The 17,575-nt window shown below is 42.7% G+C and overlaps 1 protein-coding gene across 2 annotated transcripts in view; it reads right to left on the bottom strand.

Annotated features, from left to right (window-relative positions):
* Positions 1-17,575, bottom strand: part of ptpn22 (protein tyrosine phosphatase non-receptor type 22) — a 116,817-nt gene that overhangs the window by 56,795 nt on the left and 42,447 nt on the right. For both annotated transcript variants that reach the window (XM_033042284.1, XM_033042285.1), the window contains exons 9-10: positions 12,444-12,510; positions 9,494-9,571 (exon numbers count right to left, since the gene is read on the bottom strand). In XM_033042284.1, the coding sequence (XP_032898175.1) occupies positions 9,494-9,571; positions 12,444-12,510 (145 nt within the window). The remainder of the gene's footprint in view (positions 1-9,493; positions 9,572-12,443; positions 12,511-17,575) is intronic.

Below are 17,575 nucleotides of genomic sequence, written 5' to 3'. Positions count from 1 at the left end.
TGATCAATTCCTTGGGCGACATTTCGGGACCAATAATCTATATCACATTTTCCTTTGACGTCTCGTTTTCACACACTACACTTCCTTATCTCAGGGTCTCCCTCTCCCCCGACTCTCAGTCTGAAGAAGGGTCTAGACCTGAAACGCCATCAATTCCTTCTATCCAGAGATGCTGCCTGTCCCGTTGAATTACTCCAGAATTTTGTGTCTATCTTTGGTGTAAACCAGTAACTGCAGTTCCTTCCTACACATGATCAATTGCTTGGCAGAATTGTCAATGCCTTCCTCCTGTCATTAACATTACCATGCTACTCATCAGTTTGAAGATGAATCAAGATGATGATATCGAGTTATATGGTATAGCTTGTGGATGAATAAAGAATTTCTATGATCATTCTGCTTGCGTTCTGTTTTGTTGTGAGTCCTTTGCTGGGGTTACATGAGGATATTGGGAAAATACAGGGTGACTTTTATTTTTGGTGATTCTCGTCTGATACAGGTCAGTTAAAATTACTCATGTTACTGATTCCGTTTTCCAGGGTAGGTTCATAAGTTGTCAGAGCAGAATTAGGCCATTTGGCGCATCGTGTCGACATGGCTGATCTATCTTTCCCTCTCAACCCCATTCTCCTGCCTTCTCCCCATAACCCTTGCCCCATTACTAATCAAGAATCTGTTAATCTCCGCTTTAAAAATACCCAATGACAAGGGTCAACTGGCATCCTATGGTTTAGATGAGGCACCGCATGAAGTTGTTTCACCTTGAGCTTGTAACTTGGGGAGAGATGACACCAGGAAAAGTTGGGCGAGAAAAAAAATCCAGGACCTAAAAATGCACAAAGGTTACAGGGAAAGAGCAGGTGCGTGGTTTTGAACAACATGGGACATGAAATGAAATGTGGAGCAACGGGGAAAGTAGAATTGGATGATGTGGAATATTAAGAGTATGGGGAGTGAGCAGGTGAATGGTAATAGATGGTACAACACACCTAGAGGAAAACGGAAAGCTACTGAACTCTATATCCCACACCTTTGTCGGAACATTGCTTCTATCAGATGGCCAGCGATATCTGTGAATGTTTATCCATCAGTTCTGCTTCCACCACTTGCATCCATGCCCTCAGATGCTTGGGTCCTAAACTCTGCAATATCCATTTGACACTTTTTCTTGTAAGCCAGATTTCATAAAACTACCCTTGCTACCGCTTTATGAAATTTGGTGTTAGAATGTGCCCATTACTGCTATTGTGGTCCATCTTTAGCTGTTTGAGAATGTTAAAAATGTTTTATCAGTGCAAGTCCTTATTGTTGGCAAGTCCTTGATGTAAACAATTGAACGCTACCGTTGTAAGACGGAGTAACCTCAACACATACTTTACCACAAAACTCTCAAAAGGAAAGAGTTTGCAGAGAATAATGCAACGTACGCTGACCCAAGTTTAAAAAAGTCACTGCTTTAGTTTTGATAGCTCAATCCAAAAGTTAGTTATGTCTGCCAAAAAATTGTGCAATGCACATTGACAGAGTTATTAATAGCAGAAGGATACAATTTAAATAATTATTTTCAACATTTTGTGTTTGCAAATACAGAGAGATTAATTTTATGGAGTGCCGTCGTACAGAGATAGAGCATATGGGACAAAGAAAATATCACAAAAGTTTAATCAGAAAAGTTTTCGATAGATCCACTAAACATTGGTCTGTTGTGCAAATGCAAATAAGGAAGGTTTTATACAGTATTTCAAAGGAGGAGAGAGGTAGGAAGTCTTGTGATGGAGAGATCGTTAGTGAGGTTATTTGGATGTTCAAGTGGTGGCTGACACAGACAATGGCAACGTGGGCAATAGAGAAGTAATGAAAGTTGAGGTTACACGAAGAACAAAAATTAGAGGAACTACAGAATACCGAAGTCAATTATCCAACCTCTATTACTTTTGGGTATGGCTCAATCTATGAAAACGGATTACTAAATTATGTCCAAAATGCTAATTGGGTTCTTTCTTTCATTGAAGCAAGATTTTCATTGCATCTGTGCCTCACCATACTAGCGTACATGACAATAAACTTGTCTAGGGAGTGAGTTTCTAATATTCAGGAACACCATGTTTATTCCTCAATATAAGGTTTCCCGCCGGGCCACGGGGCCAGAAGGTCTCCGTGAGGGAAGGGGAGGGGGGGGGGGACCGCTGTGAGGGAGGGGGTAGAACAATGGACAATGGGGACCCGGCATGGGGGGACCACTGTGAAGGAGGGGAAGGACAAAGTGGGAACTGGGGTGGAGGGGGGAGGAATTTGTAACTTTGTAAACGCCCTTCATGGGCGACTATTGGCATACCGTGGCAAGGTATGCAAGCAAAGAATTTCACTGTGAGTTGTCACACGTGACAATAAAGTTTTCTTTCATTCATTCAAACTTTGAATTCCTTTAAACATTAAATATTGGAGCCCCAATATAAACTTTAAAACCCCACTTGCATTAAATCGCAGAAATCCATTGTTGTTGATATGAACAGATTTTTTATGACAGTTTATGCAGTAACGATTCAGCATTGATTACATCCTTCTTGCAAATCTCCAGAGGCACCCAAATTGACCGGGATCAACCAAAGAGTATGAATGGTACACGCAAGTAAACAGACCTCAGTGCGCTGGATTGTTGAGGTTTAATTGTCAGTGACAAGGTCTTAAAGCCCTGTCCCACGGTACGAGTTAATTCCAAGAGCTCTCCCGAGTTTGCCCTGATTTGAACTCGGAGATTTACGGTAATGGCCACTCGTCGGTACTCGGGGCTCTCGTGGACATTTTTGAACATGTTAAAAAATCTTCACGGGTCTTCCCGTGCTTACCTGCCGTTAGCGAGTCTTCCCGAGTACCTGCCGTTAGCGCTAAGAGACGTACCCGAGCTCCGACGTACCCGCTACATTCATTCTCCGTGCTTACCACGAGTTTGATTTTTTTAAACTTGGGAGAGCTCTTGGAATGAACTCGTACCGTGGGACAGGGCTATTACTAAAATGGCCACGTTGGGTAGGAAACAACTTGCTGATTGAATATTCATCATCTCACAGACCATTTCTGATTTTATCACTTCCAGCTGACTGACTTCCAAAGCCTCCAACCTTGTTGTTCCCCAGCCCCGCAAGGCCCAGTTTTACCTTCTCCCCAAAATCCACGAACAGAACTGCCCTGGCAGACCTATTGTTACTGCCTGCTCCTGACCCAATGAATTAATTTCCACAAACCTCGATTCCATTCTATCCCTCCTGGTCCAATCCCTCTCTACCTATGTCCAAGACACCTCACACGCCCTTCGTCTCTTCCAGAACCCTATTCCCTCATCTATACTATAGATGTTCAGTCTCTCTACAGTTTCACCCCCCACCAGGAAGATTTCGAAGCATCTCCGTTTCGACCTTAACCACAGAACGAGCCAATTTCCCACGACTAACGTTCTCCTCCGCCTAGCAGAGCTTGTCCTGTTCTTAAGTCTGAAGGAGAGACTTGAACCGAAACATCACCCATTCCTTCTCTCCAGAGATGCTGCCTGTCCCGTTAAGTTACTCCAGCTTTGTGTGTCTATCTTTGCTGAATGAATTGATTGTTCCTATACATCCTTCATTATATTCCTATGCGTCTAGTTACGCTAGTAGGTTCAAGGCAGAGATTTTTTTCTGCTTAAGGGAATCCAGGTAAACACCAAAGGTGAGTAAAATGGAGCAAATCAGTCATGATCTATCTGGAGTCCTTCCAGGAGTACCGTGGCTACAGCAGCACAGGGCTTTGATGCCACAACATCTTGAACACTGCATATCGTTATGGTCTCTCTGGGATGAATTGGGTTGTCTTATGGTGGTATGTTGTCTTATGAGAAAATAATGGGTAGAATGGACCTATAATCACTCGAAAAATTTGAAGTGATCTTATTGAAGTCCTTGGGTTTGGCAAGGAGGGGATAATACAGAACGAAGGGGAACAGTCTCTGAAATGCCCATTTAACTCTGGTAGGATTTTTTTTCCCCACCCAGAGTGTTGTTAATCTTGGGAACGCTATATGCAGAGTGTATAGGAATGAATTGCAGATGCTGGTTTACACCGCAGATAGACACAAAATGCTGGAGTAACACAGTGGGACAGGCAGCATCTCTGGAGAGAAGGAATGGATGACGTTTCGGGTCTCGACCCTTCTTCAGACTGAGAATCAAGGGAGAGGGAGACACAGTGATATGGAAAGGGTAAGGTGTGAAAGCAAGAGACCAAAGGGGACGAAGATCCAGGAAAATGTAGAATAGATCATTGTTAGCTAGGAGAAGCTGACAACGAAGCATACAAAGAGAAAATGCAACCAGGAGGACGTTCAGACTGTGCATCAGAGTGTGGATGCTGACTCATCAGAAGTAGGATTCAGGAAGACACATTTTGGGCTGTAAGGGGTCAGGTGCAAGCATTAGATCAATCATTATATTCTTGTTTGGAAAGGCAACTTAAGGACTCTTATAGTTTCCTCCTGCTCCTATTTCTTATCTTCCCCCCACCCCTCTTCCCTTGTTCAAGATTGCTGTGGTTGAATCTAATTCAACTCAACAGATAGTAGCCGTCAAAGTCCTTGAGCGTTCACGGAGGGGAAGGGCGGACTACAGTTTCAGGCCAAGCCAAGCCTCCTCGGTTGAAGTCATTTGTCTGCAATGGTGGCTCTGTTTAACCAGATCTATTCGTATATAAGGCCAGGAAGTACACAAGTTAAACTGTTCTTTCGTTCGAAACTTGAGAAACTGAAATTTTGTTTCATGCAAGAAGCCTTTTTAAAACAGGATTTGATCTATCAAGTTGCACGGCACCAGCATCAATATCTGTGCTATTTCCCCTTGCAGTATCTTTGAAACGTCCCACCAGTGAGCTGAGAAGGGAAATGTTAACAAAGACGTCAGAAGGAGGTTTAATTCGCACCACAAGCACAAACCTCCAGCACACAGATGAGTAGCGAGCACTTTCCACTAGTCACACACAGCAGGCAGTTGACCAAACTCAAAACCAATTCAACTGAAGGTTTTCCGACAGAGAGAGAGAGCAAGGAGCAGAGAGGGAGAGAACAGAAAGCATTAAAAGGCAAACACAGAAAGGAAGATGCAAAAGTAAAAAGGAAATAAAGAATGCACAGAAAATAGAATGAATAAAGATAAGTGCTAATTTTGATGCAAGTGCTCTCATTCTACACTGTATGTTTCCACTAGTGGGAGAGTCTCGGATCAGAGGTCATAGCCTCAGAATTAAAGGACGTTCCTTTAGGAAGGAGATGAGAAGGTATTTCTTTAGTCAGAGGGTGGTGAATCTGTGGAATTCTTTGCCAGAGAAGGCTGTGGAGGCTAAAGGCCCAAGAGTAAAAAAATACTCGTGATGAAGTACCATGAGTTTGATTTTTTTTTAACTCGGGACAGCTCTTGGGTAAATTCGCATCGTTGGACAGGGGCTTAAGTAAATGGATATTTTTTAAGGCAGAGATGGATAGATAGATTCTTGATTAGTCAGGGGTTATGGGGAGAATGGGGTTAGGAGGGAGAGATAAATCAGCCATGATTGATGGTGGAGTAGACTTGGGCCGAATGGCCTAATTCTGCTCCTATTACTTATGACCTTTGACAGACAGAGCTAAAGATCAAAACCTGCCCTCACAGAATGATAAACAATCTACTTCCGAGGCTGGCAGTATGAGTATTAACTTTCTCCTGCAGCATGCAGAAGCTACTCTCCTGGGAGGATCCCATCAGGCCCTTCAAGCCTGCCACAAACAATAATATGTTTGCAGCTGATCCATGTTGGCCTCAGTTCCCTTTTAGTGCCACTTCTTCTTCTTCTTCTTCTCCTCCTCCCCTTGTCCTTGGTCCATCAAATATATCTACCTCCAGTACTTCTAATGATCCAGCTTCCACCCTGTGCTGGCGCAGAGAATGCCAGAGATTCACCACACTCTGTGAGAAGAAATTTCTACATACCTTAGCCCTGAATTGATTGTTCTGTGTCTTTGTTTGAGACTCTCATACTCTTAAACAACATTCAAACATCTACGCTGCCAAGACTCCTCAGGATCTTGTATGTTTCAATAAGATCAAGGAATGCCAGGAAATGCATGCTCACATTTTTAAGTTTCTCTTGTAATGACAACCCTCTCATCGCGGGAATTAGCCTGGTGAATCTTTTTTGTACAGCCTCCAACATAATCCTATTGCTTTATACACAGAGTTCCAGGTGAGGCCTCAACAACACCTTGTCCCATTGTAACAAAAACCCTTTGCAATGAAGGTCAAAATGATGTTTGCCTTCCTAAAAGCCCTGTCCCACGGTACGAGTTCATTGCAAGAGCTCTCCCGAGTTTGCCCTGATTCGAACTCGGAGATTTACGGTAATGGCCACTCGTCGGTACTCGGGGCTCTCGTGGACATTTTTCATCATGTTGAAAAATCTTCACGAGTCTTCCCGAGTACCTGCCGTTAGCGAGTCTTCCCGAGTACCTGCCGTTAGCGCTAAGAGACGTCCCCGAGCTCCGACGTACCCGCTACGTTCAGGCTCCGTGCTTACCACGAGTTTGATTTTTTTTAAACTCGGGAGAGCTCTTGGAATGAACTGGTACCGTGGGACAGGGTTTTAACTACTTGCTGGACATGCCCACTAAGATGTTGTGATCTGTGCACTAGAACACATAGTTCCCTATGTATTTTTACTCATGTTCAGTCTCTCTCTATTCAGATAATCATCTGCCTTTTAATTTCTTTTACTGGTGCATAACCTCATACTTTTCCCACATTTAAATGCCATTTACCAGAGTTTTGCCCACTCACAATCTATCTATCTATATCCTTTTGCAGAATTACAGTATCCTCATCACAGCTATTTTTGTATAATCATTGCATTGTGTCATCTTGCCAAGCACCTTTTTGAAATCTAAATATGTTATTCATAAGTGATAGGAGCAGATTAGGCCATTCGGCCCATCATCTAACTGCTATTCAATCATGGCTGATCTATCTCTCCCTTCTAACCTCATTCTCCTGCCTTCTCCCCATAACCCCCGACACCCGTATTAATCAAGAATCTATCTATTTCCGCCGTAAAAATATCCATTGACTTGGCCACCAAAGCCCTCTGTGGCAAAGAATTCCACAGATTCACCACCCTCTGACTAAAGAAATTCCTTCTCATCTCCTTCCTAATGGCATGTCCTTTTATTCTGAGGCTGTGACCCCTGGTCCTAGATTCTCCCACTAGTGGAAACATCCTCTCCACATCCACGCTATCCAGGCCTTTCACTAATCACTATTTCACTATTATATCTTCGGGTCTGCTCTAACAACTCCCCCTGTTACACTTTCAAAGAAATTGAGCTAATCTTGCCATTAATAGTTTTAAATTAACTGGCCTGTAGTTCCCAGCCTACTGCCTTCTTTTTCAAACAAGGAAGTCATCTTGGTTATTTTCCATATTTCTGTTGCCCTGCCAGAGTTATGAAAAACTTAAACCATAGGATCCATTACCTCTGCTCTCACTTCCTTTAAAACCCTTAGGGACAGTTCACTGGAGCACGTTACTCCTCTTGTGCACTTTAGCTCCCTTTTAACTTAAAAAAATGACACTTTGTAATTGGGATTTTTGTAAGTTCTACCAAGTTATTTAAAATGAGCTCATCTGATATCTTAGTGATTTTCACAATGTCTTACTCGATGAAGACTGATGCAAAAAGTGTATTCAATATTTTTTTGTTTGCCCTTATTAATTTACTAGCCTCTTTCTCTTGAGGCCCCACATTTACTTGAGCTGCCCCCTTCCTATTTATATTTCTACAGAAACATTTTTAATACTACATAGACATTTTCTCTCGAGATTCACTTTCGCCCTTTGTATGAGCTTTTTAAGTCTTTTGCTGCTGGGTCCTAAAAATATCCCGTTTGTTTTTATCTACCACTAGGCCTCGCCATTTTGTTTACCCTAATTTTCAATTTAACATTAGCCTTTACCTCATTTGTTAACCTCAAATTGTGCCTCTTTCTCAAGGAATTATTCTTTCTGACTGTTTATCCAGTCCACCTGAGACAATCTTTCCCTCTTTCCAGGCCCAGACCATCACACAATCCAGCTTCTCTTCCATTGACTCCATTTATACCTCACGCAGCCTCGGCAAGGCCAGCAGCATAATCAAGGACGAGTCGCACCCTAGCCACTCCCTCTTCTCCCCTCTTCCATCGGCAAAAGGTAAAGAAGTGTGAAAATGCACACCTCCAGATTCAGGGACAGTTTTTTCCCCCCAGCTGTTACCAGGCAACTGAACCATCCTACCACAACTAGCGAGCAGTCCTGTACTACAAAACACCTCATTGGAGACCCTCGGACTATCTTTGATCGGACTTTATGGGATTTATCTTGCATTAAACGTTATTCCCTTATCGTGTAACTGTACACTGTGAATGACTCGATTGTAATAATGTATTGTCTTTCCGCTGACTGGTTAGCACACAACAAATGGTTTCACTGTACCTCTGTACGCAATAAACTAAACTAAACTCTTATAGTTGACCTTATTTAAACTGCAGGTAAGTTAAATAAAGGCAAATATAATGCTATGAAGAAGGAGCTATGGATCTATGATGTTCATCCTCGAACTGCATAAGGAATTCTAACATATTGTGGTCATTCACCCCTTGTGGATCTTGAACCACAAGATCACTTATTAACCTTCCCTTGCCTCTTAAAAACACATCTAAAATAGCCTATTCCTGGGTGTATTCAACGTATTGTTCAAAGAAGCAGTCCCTCACACTTTGTGTAAATTCATCTTTAATGATAACTTTGTTGGTTTAATTTGTCCAATTGATATGATAATTGAAGTTTCCTTTAACCATATCACACAAGTCTATCTCTGCGTCTACTATAAAATCACTAGGTTTTGGTAGAGGATAATTTCTCTTGGTTCATGGAACGTTGACTGACATACTATGTATTTAGGGAATACGTTTAGAGAATGATGAGAGAGAATAAGTTACAAGGAACTAAATGGAAAAATGGGATTGAGAGCCAGTATAAACTCGATGGCCCAAAGGTCCTCCTTCTGTGTTGTAAAGAAATATGTGAAGTGCTTTAGTATTTGCAAAGATCCCAGGATTCTGGCAGCAAGTTCAAAGGAACTCCAGATTTGCATTGAAGATAGACACAAAATGCTGGAGTAACTCAGCAGGACAGGCGGCATCTCTGGAGAGAAGGAATGGATGACATTTCAGGTCGAGACACTTCTTCAGATTGATATGCATTAGTATTTATAGGGTTTTCTGTGAGATTATCAATACTTAAAAGTGTGGAATCCATAGTATGAAACATGCAAATTCAAATTAGTTTTGTTTAATAAATCTTATTGATTAAAAGATAGGATATTTTAGTCCTTTTGCACTTTTGGAAATTGCTAACATTACATGTTCCTCTAGTCTCTAGACATTCTTCAAATCACCACCCATACCTTGGTTTGCACAACTGATGGTCTCTGTGTTCTCATTTCTTGAATCAGGTCATAAATATTGAAATTGTCTGGGATTATCTGTAAACATAAATACAAACGATTAATTTGACACAAGAAAAAGAAAACCCACTTCGTTGATATAGAAGACAAACAGCAAGATACCCTAAGGCACATCAATAGTCACAGGTCGCCAGTCTGAAAGCCTAGTTACCACCACCATGAATCCTACCATGAATCCAATTCTATCACCAGTTTCTTGGCTCTCCCTATAGATTGCACGTAAACTAACCCTCCAGAGTAGCCTTCCTTGCGGAACCTTACAAAGGCCGTGGTCCATATAGACTCTTCTCCCCATAACTCCTGACATGCAGGGGTGGAAGGATATGGATTATGAGCAGGAAGATAAGAGATGGCCTTGGTATCATGTTCGGTACAGATACTGTGGGCTGAATGGCCTGTTCTTTCCTATGTTTGATTTGTTATCCATGGTCTTTTCCTTCAATCTCTACTTTGTGAATGGACCCTTCCCGTTCGCTGTTTGAGATACAAAATGGTACTCTTCTGCATTGCCCTTCGGAAATCATTCAAACCTAAGTGATGTAAACTGCGAACCATATCCGACATGACTTTTTTGGAAAAATATATGTGGAAAAGATGTTGTGGAAACCTCTGCAGATTGTAATATATATCTAAATGGCCTGGATATAAATGGAGATGGGTTGGTGAGTAAGTTTACTGACAACACATAAATTGGAGGAATTGGAGGAAAAGCTATCAGAAGGCACAGCGTGATATAGATCAGATGCATTAATGGGCAGCAAAATGGCAGATGGAGTTTAACCTAATCAAGTGTGAGGTGATGCACTTGGGGGGGGTGAATCTAAGGGGAAAGTATACTGTTAATGGCAGGACCCTGAACAGCATTGATGTGCAGAGGGTTCATGGAGTTCAAGTTCACAGCTCACAGGATGTGGCAGCACAAGTAGATAGGGTCGTAAAGAAGGTATATGGTATGCTTGCTTTCGTATATAAATGGCAGGAAGTCATGGTGCAGTTCTGTAGGACTTTGGTTAGGCCGTATTTGGAGTATTATGTGCACTTCTGGTCACCCAGATATGTAGAGGCTTTGGAGAGGATACAGAGGAGGTTCACCAGAATGCTGCCTGGATAAGAGGATAATAGCCGCAGCGAGAGGTTGGATAGATAGGTTGGATATCGTGTTCTCTGGAACGTCAGAGGTTGCACATCTCCATTTAAGCTTTCCCCTTTCACCTTGTAGCCATGCCCTCTAGTGTTGGACATTTCCACTCTAGGAAAAAGGTTCTGACTGTCTACCCCATCTACACCTCTCACAATTTTATATAATTCTATCAAGTCTCCCTTCAACCTCCGACATACACTATACCAACAACTTTTACCACATGCAAAGATTTAAGGATAAGAGGGAAGTCTTTTAGGACCGAGATGAGAAACTCATTTTTTACACAGAGAGTGGTGAATCTGTGGAATTCTCTGCCACAGAAGGTAGTTGAGGCCAGTTCATTGGCTATAAATAAGAGGGAGTTAGATATGGCCCTTGTGGCTAAAGGGATCAGGGGGTATGGAGAGAAGGCAGGTACAGGATACTGAGGGATGATCAGCCATGATCATATTGAATGGCGTTGCAGGCTCGAAGGGCCGAATGGCCTACTCCTGCACCTATTTTCTATGTTTCTAGCCATTGTGCATCAAACACTGAACAAACTGCTGAGGTATTTATTGAACCAACTCCATTGTGTACCTGCCATGGTAAAAATTACCTTGCCGATCTGGTGCAGATCTTTGAATTATGTATTAACTCTTGCTGCAGGCAAATCATAAGTTTAATGTTGGTGCATAAACATTAGAATATGTTAAATATTATTATTGCTTTGAGACATACGACTAGAAAATGCTCTTGACCCTCTTGACTCTAGAACAAAAATACAATGACCATGTGAGAATATTAATAATTCCATGGAATTGAGGTGAAGAAACGGATGCGATTCACTGCTTGAACCCCTGATAGTTGCTACCATAAAGTCATAAGGAATAGGAATAGAATTCAGCCATTCGGCCCATCAAGTCTACTCCACCATACAATCATGGCTGCTCTATCTCTCCCTCCTAGCCCCAATTCTTCTGCCTTCTCCCCATAATCTCTGACACCCCTACTAATCAAGAATCTATCTATAATAATAATAATGGATGGGATTTATATAGCGCCTTTCTAATACTCAAGGCGCTTTACATCGCATTATTCATTCACTCCTCAGTCACACTCGGTGGTGGTAAGCTACTTCTGTAGCCACAGCTGCCCTGGGGCAGACTGACGGAAGCGTGGCTGCCAATCTGCGCCTACGGCCCCTTCGACCACCACCAATCACTCACACACATTCACACACAGGCAAAGGTGGGTGAAGTTTCTTGCCCAAGGACACAACGACAGTATGCACTCCAAGCGGGATTCGAACCGGCTACCTTCCGGTTGCCAGCCGAACACTTAGCCCATTGTGCCATCTGTCTATCTATCTCGGCCTTAAATATATCCACTGACTTGGCCTCCACAGCCTTTTGTGGCAAAGAATTCCACAGATTTACCACCATCTAACAAAAGACATTTCTCCTCATCTCTTTCCTAAAAGAACGTCCATTAATTCTAAATTTCATTTTTTTGTCTTTGTACTGTTCCTGATTCATTGGTTAAAAAAGCATAAGGCAAAGTATATAACTGACTGTGTGATAATAGCAACAAATTTGAAATATCTATACTCACTATTTTAATAAATCTGTTTGCTTCTGATATTTCTATTGCCACTAGAATAGCAGCAAGATATTTTAGACTAGGGCATTTTTAGACCTCTCAGTTCCCTGTTGCGAAGCAGAAATTGTTTAAATAAGACGTTGCGAATGTAAATAGAATGAAAATTACCCCATCCTTGAGCAGCTTCCACGTGTAATCAATGGCACATATCACACCCGTCCTTCCACAGCCAGCACTACAATGTAAAGGAGAGTCAGAAATGGACGTTAGGACAGAATATAATTAGAAATCAAACATTCTTTATCCAGATAGCACGATAGCTAATCTCGTTCGTAAGAAGGGTGACATGGTGGCGCAGCGGTAGAGTTGCTGCCTTACAGCGCTTGCAGCGTCGGAGACCCGGGTTCGATCCTGACTACGGGTGCTGTCTGTAGGGCGTTTGTACGTTCTCCCCGTGACGTAGGGCATACACCGGTCCTATCCCCGAAATCTATCTCCATTACATTGATGACTGCATCGTTGCTATCTCCTGCACCCATGCAGTACTCATGGACTTCATCAACTTCACCACCAATTTTCATCCTGCACTCAAATTTACTTGGACCATCTCCGACACATCCCTCCCCTTTCTTGATCTCAGTCTCCATCACAAGAAATAAACTATTCACTGATGTCTATTCCAAACCCACTGATTCCCACAACTATCCCAACTACATTTCTTTCCACCCTGCTTCCTGCAAAGATCATTCCCTACTCCCAATTCCTCCATCTATGCCCAAGATGAGGTGTTCTATACTAGGACATCCAAGATGTCCTCATTCTTTAGGGAGCGGGGGTTCCCCTCTCCCATCATAGACGAGACCCTGACTCGTGTCCCTTCAGTACCCCACAGCTCCGCCCTTGCTCCCCCTCCCCCTAGTTGCAACAGAGACAGAGTCCCCCTAGTCTTTCCCTTCCACTCCATCAGCCACCGCATACAACACACAACCCTCCGAAATTTCTGCCACCTCCAACGAGCCACATTTTCCAATCTCCACCCCTTTCCGCCTTCCCCAGGTACATTCCCCTGCAACCGCAGAAGATGCAACACCTGTCCCTATACTTCCTCCCTGGACTATGTCCAGGGACCCCGACAGTCCTTTCAGGTTAGGCAGAGGTTCACTTGCACCTCCGCCAACCTCATCTACTGTATCCGTTATTCAAGATGTGGACTCTTATACATCGGCGAGACCAAACACAGGCGATCGTTTCGTGGAACACCTTCGCTCAGCCCACGTGAACCAACCTGATCTCCCGGTTGCTGGACACTTTAATTCTCCTTCCCATTCCTCCACAGACCTTTCTGTCCTGGGTTTCCTCCATTGTCAGAGTGAGGCTAAACGCAAATTGGAGGAACAGCATCTCATATTTTGGGCTGCTTGGGCAGCTTGCAGCCCAGTGGTATGTATATTGATTACTCTCACTTCAGGTAGCCCCAACATTCCTTCTCTCTCTATTCCTCCCCCATCCAATTCGCTCCAGCTTCTCATTTTCACCCTACAAACAGCTTACAATGGCTGGTTTTCTTTATCATCTTTACTTTTTTGTATTTCTTTCATTCATTGTTCTTTATCTCTCCACATCACCATCTATACCTCTCGTTTGGCTTATCCCTAACCAGTCTGAAGAAGGGTCTCGACCCGAAACGTCACCCATTCCTTCTCTCCAGAGATGCTGCCTGTCCCGCTGAGTTACTCCAGCTTTTTGTGTCTATCCCAATGACATGCGTGGGTTTTCTCCGAGATCATCATTTTCCTCCCACGCTCCAAAGGCGTACAGTTTGTAAGTTAATTGACTTGGTATAAATGTAAAAATCATCCCGAGTGTGTTTAGGATAGTGTTAATGTGCGGGGATCGTTGGTCGGTGCGGACTCGGTGGGCCGAAGGGCCTGTTTCCATGTTCAATCTCTAAACTAATTTAAGTACATTATTAATCCCTCAAAATTTGAAAACTTTAACAGCCTAATATATCGTTTCTGTAAACAAACTGGACTGTTAGCTTGATTTTAGTATTAGCATTTCATAGAGTCATATAGCATGGAAAGATGGAAATGCCCTTTGGCCCAAGTTGCCCAAGATACACTCTTCACTTGTAAGTCCATGTCACACTCCAGGATTTCAATGCATTATAAGAAAGGAACTGTGGGCAGTACAGATTGGAATAGAAGGCAAAGCAAATGTATAATCTTTCATTTTAGTCTTCGCTACAACAATATGCATTTTATAGTTGCGTTCATGTAGTAAAAGGGCCCAAAGTGATGGCCAAGAGTGTTATCGGACAAAATTTGCATGAAGGATGTTTGAATTGAAGAAATATACAGAGTTCAAAAGATGGTAGGCAGGAAGAGATTGTGTACAGAGAGAGGGTATGAGAGCAAAGGGGAACATGAAAGATAAGGCCAAGAGCCAACATGGATTACCAAGCAATCTTTCCCGTCTTCCAACTTTCCTGATCCCCCTTCCTCCTACTCCTCCCCATCCTTCCCAACCCCCAAGAGTGTGGCCTCTGCTTTGCTGGTCCTCCAAAACTACACCTCAAAAAAAACCATTTCCCTCATTCCTTTTGAGCTCCAAATTCTAATTGTCCTCGATACTCACCTGCAAGGAATGTACCAAACACAAAGCACATCCAATAGCAACTACCCATGGGGATTGGTCTGCAAAGCCAAATAAATAATAGAGGGAGGTTTTAATCGGTTGAATGTTTTTCTTTTTGTTCTAAGACCGTGTGTACCTGTGAAATCAAGATGTGCAGCGGGGATAAGTCATGTCAATATAGGTCAGTGGATCAAACAATGATAGGGGAATTATTGGAAACATTTCTGAGGCACAGGAAATGATCTGTACTTGGAGAGTCAAGGACAGACAGCATGGCTTTGCTGAAGCGTGCTCTGATTGGCTAATTTGATGCATTTTTTCCAAAGGTAACTAAGTACGTTGACAAGGACAGTGGGATTGGAGTCGTGTGCATGGACTTCAAAACAGCTTCCGACAAGATTCCACAAGGGAGAATGTTCAAAAAGGTAAAATATCATGGATGTTGCCTGGGATGGAGAATTTCAACTATGAGGAGAAACTACGTTAAGGGCCTGTCCCACTTGGGGGGACTGCCAGCATCATATCAGTGTCGTCAAAAGATTTTGAACATTTCAAAATCCAGTGGCGACAAAAAATGTTGCGACACTTGAAAAAACACCGCGTGCCATACGTCATCACGCCACGTCACGCCACAAATTGTTCAGTGACCCGATACGTCACTCAATGTTGCCGGCAGTCGCCGAAAAAAATTGCCAAATGGGATAGGCCCTTAAGTTTCTTTGCCAAGGAGTGTAGAAGGATGAAGGGTACCTGCCTGAGGTAGATAACATAATCAGGGACATAAAAAGAACAGCGGTATCCTAGGACAAGAGGGGATTTGTGGAAATTCCTTTAATTTGGGGGATTGTTAAAATCTGCAATGCATTGCCCAAGGGTGTGGTGAAGCCAGGCAGACTCACAAAATACAAGATGTATTTACATGAACGCTTTAAATGTAATGGCATGGGAGACAGTGAACAGGACAACTACATTTTTATTGATGGGTATTTAGTGACCAGCATAGACACTGTAGAAGGAAAGGCCAGTTTTAATGCTATGATTAGATTGTGGAAAATCCCCAAACATTTTCTACCTCAAACACTTCCTGCCTCATTCTAAGAAAATGTAAATAATAGCTAATGTTAACATAGTACAGTACAGCACTGGAACTGGCCCTTCGGCCCAAAATAACCCATGCCGAACATGAACTCATGTCAAACTAATCTCCTCTGCCTGCATGTAAGCCACATCCCTCCATATCTATGTGCCCATCTGAAAGCCTTGTCTGAAGAAAGATCTCGATCCAAAACGGCACCTATTCCTTTTCTCCAGATATGCTGTCTGACCCGCTGAGTTACTCCAGCTTTTTGTGTCTTTTAGCCATTAGTTTAATTTAGAGGTACAGTGCAGAAACATGCCCTTCGGCCCAACCAGCGATCCTCGCGCATTAACTTCACCCCCACATACACTAGGGACTGCCTTACATTAATACCAAGCCAATTAGCCTAGAAACCTGTAGGTCTTTGGAGTGTGGGAGGAAACCAAAGATCTCGGAGAAAACCCACGGAGGAGAACGTACAAACCCATGGGGAGAACCCGTGGTCAGGATTGAAACCGGGTCTCTGGCGCTGCAAGGCAGTAGCTCTACCACTACACCACCATACTGCCCTAATGCCTCTTAAATGCCACTATCATATTTGTCTCCATGACTGGCAGCTCTTTCCAAACACCCTCCACCCTAGGTGAAAAAAAAACTTGCCCTGCGCATCACCTTTAAATGTTGTCCCTCTCACCTTAAAGCTCTGCTCTTTGGTCTTTGACATTTCCCCCTGGGAAGAAGGTTCTGACCATCTACCTTATCTATGCCTCGCTATTTTATATACTTTTATTGGGTCATACCACTGCCCCTAAACCAACCTGCAACGTTCCAGAGGAAAAAATCCAAGTTTGTAAAGACTCTCCTTATAACTAATCCCCTCTATTCCATGCAGCATTCTGGTCAAACTATGTTGCATCCACTTCAACTACTGTAATGGAGTGACCAGAACTGCACGCAATACTCCACATTACATTCTCAATTGTCCCACCACTCAGCAATAGGAGGTTGAAACTACCAGGGCTTTACATCATTTAAGAAACCTTTAAGACTTTTGCCTTCCATCACAGTGAGGAGGGCCTGGTGAACTCACTGTGTTGGATGTTAAATCAGTGTTTATTGTGTGTTTTGTTATTTTATTCTATGTTATGACTGCAAGGCCTCTTAAATGCCACTATCTGAATGACAATAAAGGATACTTGATACTACTTGATACTTGATTTAAAGATCACCAAATGGATAACAATGTTATTCTGCGCTTTGTTGTTGAAGGGCCAAATATTTTTAAAAAATCTGTAGAATGATATTTCCGCAAAGTTTGTGAAAGTTAAATGTTTTTTCAGGGATTTTGTGAGTGGAAGGCAATGGACTGTTGCAAAAGGTTGGGCTGGGCAAGGGAATTGTAGTATGGGACAACGTAGTCACCAGTGTGGAGAAGCTCCAAGAAACATTCAAGGGTCCAGAATAATTTAGAAATAAAAAATCTTGTTTCAGGCCATTTTTTAATCATTTCTCTCACCCACACTACTTTCAGCAGTCCAAAATTCTGCATGACTCATGTATCTGCATGTTACAATTGGTCTGTAAT

This window comes from Amblyraja radiata, chromosome 24 (genome assembly GCF_010909765.2).
Source record: "Amblyraja radiata isolate CabotCenter1 chromosome 24, sAmbRad1.1.pri, whole genome shotgun sequence".
Classification (NCBI taxonomy): Eukaryota; Metazoa; Chordata; class Chondrichthyes; order Rajiformes; family Rajidae; genus Amblyraja; species Amblyraja radiata.
The sequence above is the reverse complement of the archived record's forward strand: the minus strand, read 5'-3'. Positions and strand labels throughout refer to the sequence as shown.